The sequence below is a fragment of the Pleurodeles waltl genome, chromosome 6 (genome assembly GCF_031143425.1).
Source record: "Pleurodeles waltl isolate 20211129_DDA chromosome 6, aPleWal1.hap1.20221129, whole genome shotgun sequence".
Classification (NCBI taxonomy): Eukaryota; Metazoa; Chordata; class Amphibia; order Caudata; family Salamandridae; genus Pleurodeles; species Pleurodeles waltl.
The window spans coordinates 489,719,032-489,737,428 of record NC_090445.1 but is presented as its reverse complement, the minus strand read 5'-3'; the positions used below and the strand labels follow the sequence as shown (position 1 = coordinate 489,737,428).

Below are 18,397 nucleotides of genomic sequence, written 5' to 3'. Positions count from 1 at the left end.
GATCAACTCTTTTTTGGATATGTGGGCAAAATGAAGAGCAAGGCCATCCACAAGAGAACCCTTTCCAGGTGGGTCATTCTTTGCATAAAGATATGTTATTCACTAGCAAAGAAGGTTCTTCCTGAGGGTATTAGGGCCCATTCCACCAGGGCTAATTCTGCCACTTCAGTCTTGGCTAGAGGTGTCCCAGTTGCTGAAATTTGTAAGGCCGCTGCTTGGGCTTCCCTCCACACTTTTGCGAAGCATTATTGCTTAGACTTGGAAGTTAGGGGGGATGGCCATTTTGCATGTTCTGTTTTGCAAGATTTCTTGGTTTGACCAATCAGGCACCCACCTCCGAGTGCGGGACTGCTTTGGGATCTATTGATAAGGTGAGGAATCCATAGGTAGTTGTATCCATCAGAAGAACAAGTTACTTGCCTTCAGTAACGCTTTTTCTGGTGGGTACAGTAGCTACTTGTGAATTCCTCACAGTCCCACCGGCCTCCCTGTTGCGTGTCCGGTCATACTAGGACTTATTTTTATACAGATTGTATATATATTGTGGTGTTTTTATATAAACTGTTATTAGAGATTGTATTTGCATTGGTATGTATTTTGCATGTGAGGTCTGTATTCACCTGTTCGCCTCGAAGGCACGTAAAAACTGGTGAAACTGATGTCAGCATGCCGGCAAGGACTTCTTAATGCCAGGATGATGTCAGACAGTCCTGTGCGGAGCCGTGCAATTGTGACATCCTCGTCGACTTGGGAGCTAGGAAGAAATTTCTGTCGAATGCTAGCGCATTGGGAGAATTCATAAGGTCAGGAATCCACAGGTAGCTACTGTATCCAACAGAAGAAGCATTACCGAAGGTAAGTAACTTGCTCATCAGGAGGCCAACCCTTGGAGTCACTCTGGGTTCAAGTGATGCACGTCCAATCCTTCTCACCCGGCAAGAGGGCGGCAGGACAGCTCAGCAAAGCAGGAGTCCATCCGAGAGAGTGACAGTTCTTCAGCAGCATAGAGGTCCTTCTTCCTGGCAGAGTATCCACAGTTCCAGTGTACTGAAGTAATGGTGATTTCTTTAATACTCAGTGCTGAAAATGCTTTTCCAAAAACACTTTTGGTACTGAGAAGGCTTTTTTAGTCTTTCACTGGTTAAGGTATGCATGGTGTAATTATGTTCTAGATACCTTTTTCATTCATCTCAAGGGAAAGAAAAGCATACCAAGCCTTATGGTCTGTTCTTTTGAGATCTTTCATTGGAAGATCTAGGATAAATTCCAGGATACATTTTGGCATGTAAAACATGCAGAAATGTATTGGGTGTAATTACTGGGGCCGGTGAATTTTAGTATGGGAAGCACCAATGTCTGCATGTGATTCCCTTTTACGGAGGATAAAGTCATAATTGGGTGCTATTTATCGAACCCAGTGAATTCTGACCACAGTAAAACCTGATGATTTAATCAGGTTTGATAATTCTCAGCCCAAACAGTGGCCCACTCATAATGATGCCTTATCCTGCTCTGCTAACCCCACCGTACTTTCTGGGAAGTGAAGATTGGACTGACCCACTACATTATTTAGGCAACATTTTAGTGGTTTATTTGCTATTAAATTCTCATCTTCTCAGTGTAGACAGTGAACACTCGAAAGTGTTAGACACTTAGTCAACTCTCCTGTACTCTTGGTGCATGCACATATGTGCGATCCTCAAACCTCTGCCCTCACTGGAATGCAGATGTGGGTCAGCTCGAGCAGTGGATGCTGAGATGCTGCTTAAAACCCAGTGTTGTTGATTTGGGTTAACTTTCATGGCATCTTCTTGCAATCATTAGACCCAAAGAAAGCTCCCAACCCAAAGGTTATTAAAGAGCCCAATCCCATTGGACTATATTGTAAGGACAGAAGAACAAGAGTTCTACATGTGTCTGTTAGTGGACTGGAGCTTGCTCTGCACCAAGGTCCCTGGGCTGCGACAGAGATGCAGAAAAGAAAGTGCTCTATTACATTGCCTCCTAGCCTGGTGGCGATATATTTGGCTGTTGGTGCCGCAATACATAATGTTGGTCTGGTGCCATGCGCCTTAGTCACAGTGACTTGAGCATAGGCCTCCAACCCAGCCAGGAAATACAGACAGACACTGAATACTCACTACAGCTTTGGGTGAGTAGATTCATCTAAGTAGCTCCATCTGTGCCAGTTCACTTGTGGGCTTTGGGCTTGATACTTCAATCTTGGATAAACAGCTCCTTTCTCCAGTCTTTGGGGGTTCATGTTACTTTTATAGATAGCTGCACTCTTTGTGTTGGTAGCTTCTGCCTTCAGCCCCCTTCCAGCAGCTTCTCTTTGCAGGATTTCAGTAGTACTTAATGACCTGTTTTCAAACTGGTGAGGAGACTGATATTCAGACAGAGATTCCAGCCCTTGTGTCTTTAGAAGTTCTCCAACACACTCTTATGGGATGCCAATAAGGTTTTAAGATTTCGTGGCACAGTGATTCGGGGACTTGACTCCATATTTATGCTCAGCTAGCAGACTTGAATGTGGATTCCTCAGGTTTGGTCTGTTTTGGGTTTGTTCTGTTGTAAGTGGAGTTGGTTCCTGCTCACGCTTTCTCGTCAGCTACATTTGTTTGTTCTGATGATTTGGCACTCATGAAGGTGGAGTCAGTGCTGCCTTGCCCGGGGCATTTGCGACAATAGCACAAAAAAGCAGGGCCTTACCCATCCTAGTGAGCCCACAAAACTGCCTTCAGTATAACTCTAGAATAAAATGAAGCAGAAGAGGGGCAGGAGTCATTCTGACTCATCAAATATTCCTCTCCTTCACAGGATACAAGTTCTTTCAAAAGTCTAAAGAAATTATACAGTTCACATTGGTTTGTCTATCAGGGTGTCCATTTTGCTTACTATGACATATAGGAGAGCCAAACTGATTCTGCGATCCCTGAAGTCACACACTGCACATATTAAATGATCACTCTGCCACATTTTAACAGACCGAAATATATATATTCCTCATAATGTCCAACATAAAGGGAGTGAATGACCTGATTGAGAGAAAAAGGCAGACCATTTTTTTGAATAGGGAATGCCCATAAAAAGTAAAAGACTTCCAACTACAACTTAATTGCTTGCTGACACCACTGCTGATGAGATGACAGTAGTTATTTGCAGAAAGGAGGGGTGCACTTGGTGTGTTATGGGACTCAATCCGATTTTTTCAGAATCTCAACATACATTCATGATTCTTGTGAGTTGATGTGAAAATCAAAAAATGAACAGAAATGTGCTCTACTAGAGAGAGACGCAGGGGTGCATGCTTAAATGAAACATGCAGGTAGCATTCCCATCCCAGCAACCGCTAATTGGGTAAAGCTAAAGTTAAACACACAAAAGGTGATGGGAGGAATACTTGTAATCAGTCAGACAGTCAGTCAGTGTTCCAACCCTTTGTTCTTTTGCTCACCATACTACCTCAGATTAGACCCAGTTATAAACAAATCAGTCTTCACTTCCCCAATAGGGAACCGTTCACCCCGAACTGCCAAGCCAGTTCCTCTCTGTACTGGAACACAAACAATTCAAGACAGGTTTGTCTCTGATTTGGCCTTTTCAGACTCAGGTAACTTGGGTTCCATTGGTGGAGTGAGCAAGGAACCCACATCTGGGTATACACGTGGCTACTTGGGCCATTACATCAAACACCCAAATGGAGGTGGAAGGAATGCTTGAAATAAGTATAACCACTAGCAGTCAAACCACTGTAAGTCACTCTGGATGGCATTCCAACACATCCTTCATTGCACACCAGGCCACCTCACATTAGACCTGGCCATATGCAAAACAATCTAAGTCATGCTCCAGCAGGAACAGCCCGAACTGCCAAACCAAGTCCTCTCTAAACTGGAATGCAAGCAATCAAAGACTGGTTTCGGCCTGATTGGTTCTCTTCAGTCTGGTGTGGTTTGGTTCCCAAGTGTTAGACCGAACATCCTTGACATGGTCCCTCAAACATTTTGTCTTTACCCCTCCAATTTGCTGGATTTATTTTTGCTAACTTTAGTACACTGTGCACTTTACTACTTTAACTTACACCCTAATTGGTCCATTTAATTTACTTGTAAGTCCCTTGTAAATGTTACTGAATGTATTTGGGGCTCGTAAATTAAATGCTATTAGTGTGCTGGCAACACTTATTGTGCCACCCATTGAAGTAGCCTTTTAAAACATGTCACAGGCCTGCCACTGCAGCCTGCAGTGGAGTTTTAAACTGCTATTTCAGCCAGGCAAAATAAACCTTTTGGTAGGCCTAATCCCTTTCTTTTTTAATACATATTAGTCACTCCTAAAGTAGGCCCTTAAGGCCAACAGTATGGTACCTTATTACTTTTAGTAAGTGATATCTTTTGATTGGGTGCTAATAGAGAGAGAGTATTTACACCCAAATAAATTGTAATTTAAAATTCTCTTTGACGTTCTTTTGTGTGCACTCTGATGCGTTTTGAAATTTTCAGTTTGGTTTTCTCTAGTCATCATTTCCTCTGCAGGTGTGTATACATTTTAATATGTTTCAATGTATTGATGGTTGGACATTTCCTTACCCCTGGGGGACATCTATTTGTTAAAATAAATCTCAAGTTCTGATGATGGTCTCAGACATTTGCCTCCAAGACCAAAAACGTTGACGCTCAACCTAACTCACCTTTAACCGTCAAGTTCAGTTTGAAGCTGTGGAATATCATCTTTTGCATTGTTACTTTGGACATGTTTGTGAGTGGGTTACTCTGAGCGAGTGGGTTATTGTTACTTGGACAATTGGCTGTTTATGAACGCTGGTAACATCGTATCTACCATGTTGATGTAACTTTTCAACTTTTGGCATAAGTACCCCTACAAATTGTTGATGGATAAAGTCATATTTCTTAAAAATGCATGATTTTTAGTTTATACACCTGTTGTTTCGATCTTATTTAACTTATCTATACAATTGCTTTTTCATTAAAAATCAATTCGGATGTTATTATCTTTTGAAAATCTCAGAATCATTGATGAATTAGTTTTAATTATTCTGATACAAATAAGTCCCTTGTTGTCACCTTTACTTTTATATCATTAATACCTAAGCCTACAGGGACATATTGGGTTGTCCCCTTATTGTTACTAAAGTTACTTAACGGCACAAGTTATAGTTTCTTCAGATAAGTATGAAATGTGAACCTAGCTATAACGTCCCTGTAACCTTTTTGTTTTTTTCAGTGATTTTTTTGGGTTTTTTTTTGTTTTTTTTTTTTTATCAAAGTAATATAGAATTTCCTTACGTTAATACAACCACAGCCAGAGCCTGTGGCCAGTACCTCACAACCCCACGCATGCACTCAAAACCTACACACGGCCGTCTGCAGCAGGAGTTTTGTGTGTGAGTAGGGTATTTTCTTTTCATTGTTTATCAGATCTGTGAAAAAAATCTTTGTCTACGTGAAACGTTGGTCCTAACTATATCACTAGGTAGTTATAGAAAAAGTGTTTTTTTGACTTGCCCATGTCTTTGGCACTGTTTGATGAATCTTAATGACTTTTTTTTTTTTTAAAGTGGTCCGGTGATTCTTGTTGCGCACAGACAGTTTTGGGGTGATCCGTCAAGCGGGGACTGAAAAAAGTTGTGTTTCCCATGTTAATTCTCATAGGACCTGTAGACACATCTACAGCCCGAACCACTGGATGGAATTACACACGATGTGGAAGAAAGCTAGCTTTCCATATGCAGACTGTGCTTTCGCTTATTTAGTGTAAATCCGTTCAGTAGCTTAGGAGATATTAAAGGGAAAATACATTTGTATATCTAGGGCCACAGATCCTTTGCGATAATTTGCGAGAAAAAAATGAACTTGTGCAGGGAAATGCACAGCTCTGGTTGGCTGCCAACACTTCAAACCAGGAAGTGTTGGCAGCCATTTTGGGACTCGGTTTCAGCCAAGTCCAGAAAAAAGCATTGAAAAAAGAAAAAGGGGCCAGGATAGAGACACACTGTCTCCCTAGCTCTGGTGGTGGGGGTCCCAGGGAGACCCCCCCCCCCGGGCTAAAAAGCATGTTTTTAAAAAATGTCACAAATTTGCAGCAAATTTCTTTTTTAAAAGTTGCGCGCTCCCGCCCATTATTTTTTATAATGAGCCCCCAGGTGGGCCAGGAACATTTAAAATGTTAAATGTGGGGCCCACCTGCATGCAGCCCCTGGGCCCACCACCTCCACAGGGCACTTTCCAAATTGAATGCCGGGGTACCCACGCAAGCCCCAGAGACCACCATCTCCCCGGGGCAAATGTAAAAATAAATTTGGGGTCTGTTTCGGACCCCCTGAAGCTCCGGAGGCCACCACCTCCCTGGGGCTCTTTACCATGGAGGGGGGCCACGTGGCCCCCATCAAGGAGCCAGTGATGGCCCTGGGGATGGCCACGCCCCCGCCCCACCCCCAGGGCCAGCTCCTGCAATGTCCCAGGGTGTCCTGTTTATCAGCTCTCCCTTCATCAGAGCGAGCTTCCTCTGTCTGCCTTCCCGCGGAGATGCAGGCAGAGGAAACTGCTCTCACAGAGATGGAGCTCCTTCTCTGTGACAGCCATGCTGGCTCCCACAGGAGGTGGGGAACCATCTGGGACCGTGGGGTTTTCAGGCTCCCCCCAGGGTTCCCAGCATTATGACTGGGTGCCCTAAGGGCCGCCCAAGTCACATGGCTGGGCTCCAGGGCATGGGGTCCCTGGGGCCAAGATCACCCCTGTGGAGATGGGCCATGTGCCCCCTCTCCATTGCCCCCGTACGCCAAAAACATGAGGCCACGCCTTGGGGGGGGGGGAGGGGTCCCGGGGCTGTGATCGGCCCTGTGGAGGGGGGCCATGTGGCCTCCCTCCCTAAAAAAAAAAAAAAAATAATAATAATTAGGCTGGGCCCGGGGCCCTCTCCATGCACTGCTAACAACCCCAGATATGACAGCACTCATGACAACTTCTATAACATCATTAAACATATAAAGGAAACTTTAACAGTCAAATTATTGCAGAAAAAAATGTGCATGGAAAAGGTGCAAGTTATATTTACCCTAGGGTGCGAGTTATAGTTACTTGAAATAAGTCTTACTATAACTGCTGAATTTCTATGGCTTTGTACGAGTAACTTCATATCCTAACCATTACTTCACTGCAACCTTTTACACACACGCACACGCACACACACACACACAAGCACACACGATTTTGTCTGAGTAATTGTAAAGAACGAGTAGTTCAGGAAATTGCCACAAGAGGGGAGCACATGCTTATTTTAAAAAATGCCGGTGTAGGCTGCAGGCTGTTTTTTACATGGCAGTACAATGCACATTTAAAACTCAGTGAATTTACAATTTAGCAACAGACAATTTAATAGCTTCACTGGCAAGACTTAGGACTGAGTCGCAAAAGTTAAAATACGAAACATGGTCATGTTTATTCTGAGAATGACCACGTAGTTTATTGATTGTTGCATTAAAAAATGACTGTGCATCTAATCACAATGGTCTACGCAATTTTAAGAGCTTCACATACCTTAGCATCTTTGCATTGTCTACCTTGCTGGGTAATACTGGTGGTGGTAAATAAATTGACAGTTCTGATCCTCTGTCCGACCACAACCTAAGCTTCAATTAAAGTCTGAGCTGGATTGCTGCCAAGTTTTCAGATTGCTTGTGTGTGACATTTACATGGCTTCAATATACTTGAGTGACATTCAACTGCCCATTGTTTGACACTTAGAATTACACTTTAATGTGAGTAAAATCAAACAGGGAACTGCACAGAAATATATATCAGAAATCATACCTGTTTGAGCAATATGAAGCTCTAAAAATATCATGCGAACCCTGCAAAAACTCTGAAATGGAAGGTCACTAACCCACAGCCAGGCTTTTAAGACTGAATGGAGCTGGCAATCACCATAATTTATCACACATACATAACATTAATTCTCAGTGTGGAACAAAGCGTTTAGAGTCAGTCTGAAATATGAATTGCGAAAAACATGCCTCTAAGCAAAATGGAATTGTTGTGGCTTAGTACGGTTAAAGCACATGCTGCAGATATCATCAGGTGAGCGAACTGTGCAGTCTAACAGTGTGTGTGACTCCACTATCCAGGCTGCCAATCTAAACTGTGCCTGGGGAGTGTGTCTGAGACTGTCAGCTGAGCTCTTGGCGTGGGAATGGTCTGTTGAACCTCCTCTTGAACTTCTGTCTAAGGTGTACTGGGGCAGCGGGGCGGGGGCCCGGGCTGCTGCAGCAGGCGAAAGTTGTGAGCTAAGGCGGACACACAGTGGCAGGTAAATGCACAGCTCTTCTTGGTCAGCTCTCTCTGCTGTATTTTGGGCCTGGAAGTGCAGCAGAGATTTAACAGCACCCTGACAACTGGCATATCGTAAGGCTGGGAGAAAAATAAAAAAAGTTGCTGCACTGCGCAATCAGGGCATCAAAGTGTTCCCCATGAGTCTACAACCCTATCACTCATGCACTCTTGACAGTCTTGTACTCCAATCTCCATTGTTGCCTTTCACCGCTCCAGACCCCAGATCCTTCCAGAGGGCAGAAAGCAGTTCATACAGAGTGCAGCTGGCCTTGGCAACATGTCCACCCTCCGGCAGTGGTTTCCACTTGCATCTGGGGAGCTCTCTGCTCGGTTCGGATGAGGGTCTTCGGGGTGCCACCTTGTCCACTGCAGGTGCAGAGCTGTCATCTGTGTCTGGCTGGATGGTGCTGTAGTGCACGTAGCCTGGTTTCGTGGGCTGGCTGGGGGCCAGGAGTAGAGAGCTGGGAAAGTCATCATGTGATGCCCCTAACTCACCCTGGTGGTATTTAACTCCGGCCTGCACACAATAAGCATTCCAGTCACCTGCATGCTGTCACCACTACTTGCTGCCTGGGCAGATACAGTGGCACTACAGGAGTCAGGAGTGAAAAAAAATCTGGTCTTGAAAGAATGCTCTGTGTAGGAATGTGATCAGATTCACAACTTTGCTGCCCCACATGAGCTGGCTAAACTAGTAGCCTGCTATTTGTGTTTTAAAGAGGCCAGGCAGAACTTATTTTTGCCACACAGCATGGTAATTGAAACAATGTTGCTCACCAGCCCTCGTCACTTTAGCAACCAGTTTCCCAGGCACCGTCAGACAAAATTGCCAGGCAGGCAGAGCTGAGCACACTGGTTTACAGATATAGTGTGCCTGGGTATACTTATGGAGCGCCTCATGATCCCCGCAGTGTCAAGGAGCTCTATATGCGTGTAAGGCATTTTAGTGCAGTTATGTGGCCACCTGCACTAAAATGAGTTGCTCAAACCCCTGAAACGTGGTACTTGGCAGGGCTGGCGCTGGTGCTTCTCTGATATGGACATGAACAACATTAGGCCTTCCTTTGCTTTTTATTCAATTTTAGAGACTCATTACTCGGTTGTATATCACTCATATCCACGAGACTCGTGCTACAGTAAAACGGGAACTGTAACAGCAAAATCATTTTTTTTTTTTTTTTTTTTAAATGATAATAAATTTGAATGTCCAGATCATATTCAGATTTATATGATAGGGACCATTCCTCAGTTGCTGACATTGCTTTATGGAGTAATATTTGTATGGTCCCCAACTATGTCATGGCCCTCTACTTACTGGGCAGTCATGTCCAGCATATAAAATGTTGGACACTGCACCATCAGGTTTCAAACAGCTTTCGCTTACTGGAAGCAAAGGTTTCCTCAGTTTCTGCTGGCAGGGAAACAGAGGAAACAATTGTTCTCAGAGACAGAGAGTTGCATGTTTAGCAGCTCCCTGTCTGTGACAGGAGTGCTGTCTACCCACAGGAGGTGGGGAGCCATCTGGGACCGTGGAGACCTTCAGGCTCCCCCCGTGGTCCCCAGTGATGGTGACTGGGTGCCCTGAGGGGCACACCGGGGACATGGCGGGGCTCTGGGGATGTGGGGCACTGAAATCGGCCTGTGAAGGGGGGTAACGCAGCCCCCTCACCCAAAAATGAATATTTTTAAAGGTCGGGCCCTGGGGGGTTGGGTTCCTCAGGGCCAAATCGGCTAGGGGAGAGGGGGGCTGCAAGGACCCCCTCCTCCATTTATTGATGGCCCGGCCCCGGCGGTAGGGTTCCCGGGGCCGAGATTGGTTGGGGGAGGGTCACACAGCCACCCGCCCCACAATGGACATTTAACCAACAAGGTAGCACTTACTAACTAGTAGAAAGTGCTCCTGTTGGATAGTCATTTTGTGCAAAATTGTGGACTCTTGTTGGCTAGACGAGCAGGTGAGCTTCCATTCTGGCCATGATGCTCATTTCACAGAAATAAAACCTCAACAGAAGGCACTTAGAAATAAATATGTAGCAGGTGCCCCAGTTGAAGCTCCACTTCTGCAATGGACAAATAATCCTAACTCCTGGGCTTGGCGAATGCAAAGCAAGTGTGTTTACTCCACAATTCCATATTGAAAAATAATCTGAAATCCTTTGTGGTCCTGAATGCATCCTTCATCTTTTGGACCGCAGTCACACTCACAATATAAATCACCTTCTGTAACTCACTACCTGTATCCACCTGGTTTTATGTACCTATAAATATGTAAATATATAGTCACTGAAAAAAACAAATGTTACAGGGATGTTACAGTGAGGTTAACACTTCAAACCTACAAAACCAGTGAAATTATGCAGTTATAGTTAACTGTTAGCTGCAGCCAAGCCACAGCATACAGCTATGCCCGGGGTGGGCACCCGCAGGAGCTGGCCCTCAGGGGTGGCGGTCCCCAGGGCCATAAGTGTCTCCATGAGGGGGGCCGCGAGGCCCCCTTCCAACATCAAGATAGCCCCGGGCGTGGTGGTCCCTAGAGCGTGGGGGTCTGTAATGGACCCCCTTTAAAAAAAATTGTGTTTGCCCTGGGGGTGTGGGGTGGTCTCTCGGGTGGGGGAGGGCCACGGCCCGCGCACATATGTATATAGATGACCGGGGGGTGGTGCCCCACTCACAATTCAATGTAGCCCCAGTGTGGGGTGGTCCACGGGGCTAATGGGGGGTCCCAAAGGGAACCCCCCCCCATTTTTTTTTTTTTTATATTTGCCCTGGGGCGGCAGGAATAGAGAGCCCCTAACTCAACCCCACAGCTGGTGGTATTTAATTCCGGCCTGCACACACTAAGCACCACAGTCACCTTCATGCTATCAGAGTTTGCACCCGCCTCACAACACCACCAATACTAGCTGCCTGAGCAGACACAGTGGCACTACAGAAGTCAGGAGTGAAAAACAATCTGGTCTTGGAAGAATGCTCTGTGAAGGAATGTGAGCAGACCCACAACTTTGCTGCCCCACATAGAGATTACAACATGGTCCAGAGCACTTGCCCACGCTCAACCCTAAAAAGGGTTCTTTCTGGACCAAGAGATACCTTTCTGCCAAATTTGGTGTAATTTCGTCCCGTAGTTTTTGCGCTATTGCTGTTCAATTTTTCCTAAGGGAATTAACATTGGTAATGCTCTAAATTTCACCCCCCCCTTTATCTCAGCCCCTGCTTGATGGATCACCCCAAAATTTTCCAGACAGCAGCTCACATGACTGTCATATTTTTGGGAAAATTTAATGAGGATTCGTCAAGTGGTGCCAAAGATATAGGCAAGCAAAAAACAGCTTTTTCCATAGAAACTAGGTCCTAATTATAACTACCTACTGGTGACCGCGTACATATATAAATGTATATCACTGTCAGGCCCAAAAGGATTGTGCAGCATGGGTAACGCATAATATGGCAAAGTTATGTAAATTATGCAAAAATGGCAAATTACATAGCGCGTTGTTTGGCACTATTATCTGTTTGAGCTAAAAACATTTATAAATAAGTAAATATGCAAATTATATGACCAGTGTAGTAAATGCATAATTATATGGGGAATGGTGCAGCCACAGAATGCATACAACCACTAGCCCACGCCCTTTTTAATCAGCAACTCATGAAAGTAAACAAGCCCTAACCATCTGAATTCCAAGCAGTGTCTTAGTGTGCTGTGTAAACTTTATTACCTATTTTGGTTTATTTGTTTAAACACAACAATTTAAGCACCTCTTGTTCAAGCATTTGGCACTGAAAGTGTTCTTCTTTCTCCATCTTTAAACTTTTAAACAGATCATTCCCGTGGTGGCCAGGATGATGTTTGAAATGTTTTCAGGAGACTTCACTCGGTCCTTCGACAGCGGAAGTGTTCGACTCCAGATCTCCACACCAGATATCAAGGATAACATTGTTGCCCATCTCAAGCAGCTCTACCGCCTCCTGCAGAACCACCAGGGCCAAGAGAGCTGGCATATGCAGCCCACCAGTATGCATATTTCACAGGCAATGCCGGCACAATGACTGTAGAAAGCTGGCGAACTACAGATTAGCATTCTGTGTCCATACCTTACGTAGTCCCTCAACTCACATGTAGAGCCTGTCTAGTGAGGATCAGTGATAAAATGGCAACATAGCTCAAATCTATTACAAGTACAGTGTGTTTGCAAGGGTGCGCTTTTGACCATATTGCCACTCACCTTTATCTAGCAGCTGCAGACGTCTGTCTGTTGCCAGAGGGCCAAAGTTGCAATTTTTTGGTGTTGGCCCCTCTAACTGAGATAATCTGATTGAGAATGCTGGAGGTGGGTTATAGCAATGCATGCCGAATTGCAGTACATAAATAACTTAGTAAGGTTTAACCACTATATAAAAAGTAAATGTTACAATCACCAGTTAACTTTGTTGCTTGTAAGAACCTAGCGGTTTCTTTTGTTTGTTTCGCATTTGGGCATTGGTTTGTTGCATACTCTCTTGTTTTTTTCACGATTCAGCCAGGCTCCAATGCAGACTTCCTTTTTTTGTGGGTAGGTTTTGCCTCAAAATGCAACTCTTCAGCATATGGAGCCTGGGTTATTCTTAATGTGGGAATGGACTATCCACTAATATAATCTAGTTTGAGGTTCCACACACATTAACTGCTCTCCCAGAATTATTACCTTAAGGTACATGGGTCTGTGTGGGTGATAAGACCTACAGTGACACAACTATTGATGAGCATTGTGAAAGCTCAGTAACTACAAGGTTGTGAATACAGATCTGAGGCATATACCTTCCTTTGTGAAATTAATTCCATATATTTTCTTGTACATGACGCACTTCATCTCAGCTGCAGTACATGCAAAGCACATAGTTTGAGTGTGGAACATATGTTCCATAGCACTGAAAACTGGACGTACTTTCCAGGCTGAAAATTGTTGCAGTTTATGCACTTAGTTTTTCTTTTTTAAACAATTATAGATTGTCTCACTTCCTTTAATTGTGAAGTGGCATTCGCTATTTGAGCAACTTGTGTTTTGTTTTCAGAAACAAATTATGTCCCGTGGAATAATGTATTTGCTTTTTCCATATGCTTTCCTGAATGAAGATGATGGTCTTGAATGGAGCTCAGAGGTTCAAGAGTGGCATTCCCTGGTGGGTGTGATCATCACCAGGCTTTCTGACCATCTAGCTGCAGTGTTCTGAATAATTTCAGCTTAATTTGACAGTGTCTAGAAGCCTAGTTTTCAAGCAGTCTTGGCTCGCGCCTACTGAAAGGGGCAGGGTGGTGTGCGCGAGCGGGGAGGGGTTTGAAATAAATTAAATAGATTTTTGTTGTTGAAAAAAACACTTACCCTTCGCTCCCGTGCTGCTCCTCTGACTCCTCTGTTCTCGCTGGTGCAGCAGGCACAGACTCCCAGCCTGCCCTGCGCCAATCCTTACGCTGCTTAGAGCAGCGTCAGGATTGCCTGGGAGCACCCTGGCTGGGCGCTCCCAGGCAGACTTGGAGCCTGTGCAGACTCTCTCCAGCCCAGCAACACTGTTGCTGGGTTGGAGAGAGCCCTGTGCGCATGTGTGTTTGGCCGGCCCAAGACGGCCGGCCAAACACATGCGCTCAGTGCACGTCGCCCCCATGGCCCGATCCTTTTCCCAAAAACCAAACATATACACAGTTTATGATCGTTCTTTGGGAAAAGGTTTGCAGATGCCGCTGCAGGCGGGTGTGGGAGTAACAGTCCTCCTCCCCTATGGAGGAGCCGCCCCTGTCTGCAAGTATGTTTTGGTTTCTGTTCTCCTATGAGCCTATTGGCTGAAATACTAGAATGCGCTAAAATCTCAGGTTTTCTAAATCAGGTTTGTCGTTCACCATTAAAGGTTGCCTGTTGCACAAAAAAGGGTCTGCCTTATCAATAAATTATTTCAAGGCATTGCAGATCTTCCTTCTTATTCAGCCATATGGGGATTAATGACCAATATTCCTCCTGTATAGCTATGCCAGTTGAATGGCAACAAAATATTGAATATATTTAGAGTTATTTTACCAAAGACTTTTGATTTTTAATATAGCACGTTATGTCTTGAGAGAGTTCTTTTGTTTCATACAAGGCAATAGTACCTTAACTGAGGCTGAATTATGAGGCTAGTTATTTATACTGTTACGTTGGAATATCTCCTGTTTAATACTATTGCCTCTTAATCTTCATGTTACTAAGTCGTTATGTCAAATTATTCTCATTTCAGTTTCCAATTTTGGATAAATCTCTGTATTCTAATTAATGGCTTTGGTGCTGAAGAGTGGTTAGAATTGTGATTTTTCTTACTTATGAAGCATGCTTTCAGTCTTGATTTAGAGACAAACTTGTTAGAGTGGTAGGTGACATACAGAACATGTAATAGACAGGTTCATGTATTGCATCACAGCTTTATTAGGAATACGGGCATGGCTGCTATCCTGAAGATTGTCCTGTAGCAGCATATATGTTAACAGTGACTAACAGTTAAACAGGTAAATTGACTTCAAGTGACAAGTTTTCCAATTGTCTCCCATATGCGCCTATTGATTTCTGGTGTATTTTCTTTTGGAAATGAACCACCTGTGCCTCCATTTGTTATTGATCTAAATCTAGCACCTACATTTGTTGGTAAGCAGTTACAGTGAAATATGTAGTTATTACAGTTTTATGTTTATTACAAATTTTATATTGACAATCACAAGTGCAGATGACATCATCCACAGTTTTAAATTGTATCTATCAGTAAATAGTATGCCCTCAATCTTCACCCTAATAGTGTAAATAGACAAAATAAGTCATTGAATGTCTGTATTAAATTATAAATAGATAAAGAGATTTTAAAGGTCGATATTACACATTTTTAAGTTGGTTTATTTCAATGTTCGGTCATGCTGTAACTGGGATTTTATTGGTGGTGTTTTTAGATATCAGTGTCACATAATATCAACATCAATTTTAACTACAGTTGAGAATCCATCTGTTCATTGTTTCTTGAATATGTGCTTCATATTTCCACAAATAGCAATATTGTTGTATTGTACTTGATTTTATAAAATTGTACAAAACAGTGCATTATTATTGTTCTTTGTTGTGCGTATATATAGGTATATTAGGCCTTTTTAATCAAGAGGTTCCTGAATGAAGCTTCCCACAGTTATTAAATATTACCTGGGAGCTACTTCAAGGTAATATTTAATAACTGTGTCTGAAGATATTTCATGTTTTTTCCATTTTAAGATGCTCATTTAATCTGTGTAGCCTGCAGGTCAGAGGTTCGCCTTTGCCTTTCAACTATAAAGCATGATACATTAAGCACCACTGGTGTTGGGTAGTAGTAACCATACTCCAATGAAGCCCCAGTATTCTTGGGAGTATGATTGCTAGTTGTTATTTCAGACTAGGGGTGGAGGGGTGTACGGATGAAAATAATTCAACATCTTATAGATTACACATATTCTTTTGCTTATGAAATTGTTGTACATGCTAACAGTGCTATTATTTAGTTCAAAAGGAATCCAAAATACCAACATACTCTTGGATAATTATTGTTGGTTTCATAGCAATTACCAAACATGTGAAATAGAAAACTTAACTACCATCATAAATGCAATGAAATGGTAAGAATCAAGCATAACCTGCAAATGATTTTAAAACAATTTGAAATTCAGGTTTGCTGAGAAACGTGAGTAGACTCTTAATATTTAACCATAAATATCTGCAGTGTGTTTGCTACAGCAAAGGACTCAAGTGAAGATGAGCTATAAATGTGTATTTTTTAGGAACTAAACTTCTGGTGCTGAAAATAGATATTAGTGATTGTAGTTGATAGTGGGCTGTTTTTGCTAAGAATTATTGCTTTACCTTCATAAAATAATTATTAGTTTTAGGTAAGTTACCTCTGTAAAAAGCATTGGTATAGTCCCTGTTTTATGTTTTTTCTAGCAGACCTATTAATTCAATCTGCAATTAACTTCTGGCTTCACAAGGTTAAATCTTTCATTCTGAATGAATGTGCTCTATCCCCTCACCCCAAAAGCAGAATATTCATATAGAAATATTTCCTGTACTCCTGTCTTCCTCTTAGGGACAGAAGATTACTCTTCTTGCTTGAAATTGAAATGAAACAATAGCTTTGTGGTGTTAAATTAAATCCAGTTTTCAGTCTTTTCCATTGTAAACAATAGAATGTCCAGATGTTTTGGGAGGAAAACATGAGTAGCACACTTTTAAATGCACAGATCCAGAAAAACAAAAACACAATTCAGAGAGGTACATAGCAAAATATTACGTGAGATTTCCTTGACAGCTTGACATCCACAAAATATTTCGAAATCCAGTCTGTTCTTTTTCTTGCTCTACTGGAGCGAACATGAAATCCTTTCACTGGGTAAATCAGCTTGGTAGTTCTAAAATTCAACTGGTTACAAATGTGGATTATTTTGTATCTTCACTTTTGATGAGTCTTAGATTATGTACTGCTTAGCCTTGTAAGCTTCTAAATATATCTGCATTTGCATTTTAGTGCATTGCTAACATCATGCCCATTTATGCTACAATGTTGGATTTGGCATCAATCAAATTGGTCATATATGCTAGTGAAAATGTAAAAGTTGAATCTTTAAAATGTACACAACAGATTGGCACTCAGTTCCTGTGATGATATTAAAATATATGTACCGACAAAACCAATGCTTTTACTTTGGTCAGCAGCTCACTTGCGAATGGGTCAATTTAGATGTAACAGCTTACACTGCATTGATCACTTTCTTTTGCTCCTACAAAAATTAGAACTTATTTATGCTGCTATTCTTTTTGGAGCTCCCAGGACCTTATTCCTTAAGCCGACTCCCAGACTGGAATACTTGTTTTACTGAGGCAGTTTTTAGAATTTCAGCATGAGACCTACCTCTCAAGTACCTATTATAGTCTAGCCTCTGGATGTTTTAAGAAAACAGAAAAAAATACTTAAAATTTGGCAATGCTGTCAACAATTAGTGAGGATTTTACCAATACTGTTTTGTTTATTTTTGGCTGTAATTTATTTATCCAGATAAAAAAGTAAACCAGGGATTATATTCTGTACAGTGCTTTCACATCTTGCAATTCTTATACTATAAACACAGATATGTAAAGGTATCTTGCCTAGGTAAACTATAGTGTTCAGACAAAAAAAAATGCCTGCTTCCAAGCTCTGGTTACCTGTAAATCGTCTCTGGCAGCTTCATATCCCTGGGAGGTTGAAGCGGTATTTTTCTACCTTAAGACATGGTTATATTAAAGTATTTATTGATTTTCATATATTTTTTCAAATTCTTTTTTTCACATTAAATTTTTCACAGTCGGGATTGTTCTTACTAATGTCTATGATAACATGTATCGTACATGTTTTCGGAGGGAATGCAGTGTCATGGGCTCTCTCATGTATATCTCCTTTATATCTCCTTTTCACCCCGTTTACAAATACACAAGCACAGCATCAAAATTAACATGAAACAGGGAGCCTAATAAAGCCTAGTACTCCGCCTTAAAGTGTAGCACAGTCCGACATTGGAAAGACAACAAGTTTCCTTCTGTTTTTAGGTAAATACTGCTTAGGCATCAGTAGGTTAGCCATTCAGACTTCCTATTTTAATCATTTTAAATAAATGGTTCTAATTTTCAGAGATTCACCTATAGAGTTACTGGATGTAATGTTTGCATATAAAGGGTGCACAACTTAAATGACCAAACTATGACTTGTAACACATTGTGGTATTGAGTTATTGCAGGAATTTGGTAATATACAAATATAATGGTCTTACTTTCTTTGACGGCATTTTTTTTGTTTCATTCCCACCTCTGTGGTGATGAATGGAAGTTACTTCTAAAGTATTTTGCCCATAGCCTTGTCATTAGTTTTTAGAATATTTGATAAGATTTTTTTTTTTATTACGTTATTCTAATTCCTTTTGTGGTTGCAGGTTTGCCTCACTTACTCACTTCTGCCTGGTAAATACAAATGTGAGTGGCTTTTTACAATATTATGGT

General features: G+C 42.3%; 1 protein-coding gene across 1 annotated transcript in view; it reads left to right on the top strand.

Moving 5' to 3' along the window:
* The window catches only part of IRF6 (interferon regulatory factor 6), a 234,516-nt gene extending 219,076 nt beyond the window's left edge, over nucleotides 1-15,440 (top strand). The window contains exon 8 of the mRNA XM_069238638.1: nucleotides 12,174-15,440. Coding sequence (XP_069094739.1) covers nucleotides 12,174-12,401 — 228 coding nt within the window. The 3' untranslated portion in view covers nucleotides 12,402-15,440. The remainder of the gene's footprint in view (nucleotides 1-12,173) is intronic.
* Nucleotides 15,441-18,397: the final 2,957 nt, after the last annotated feature.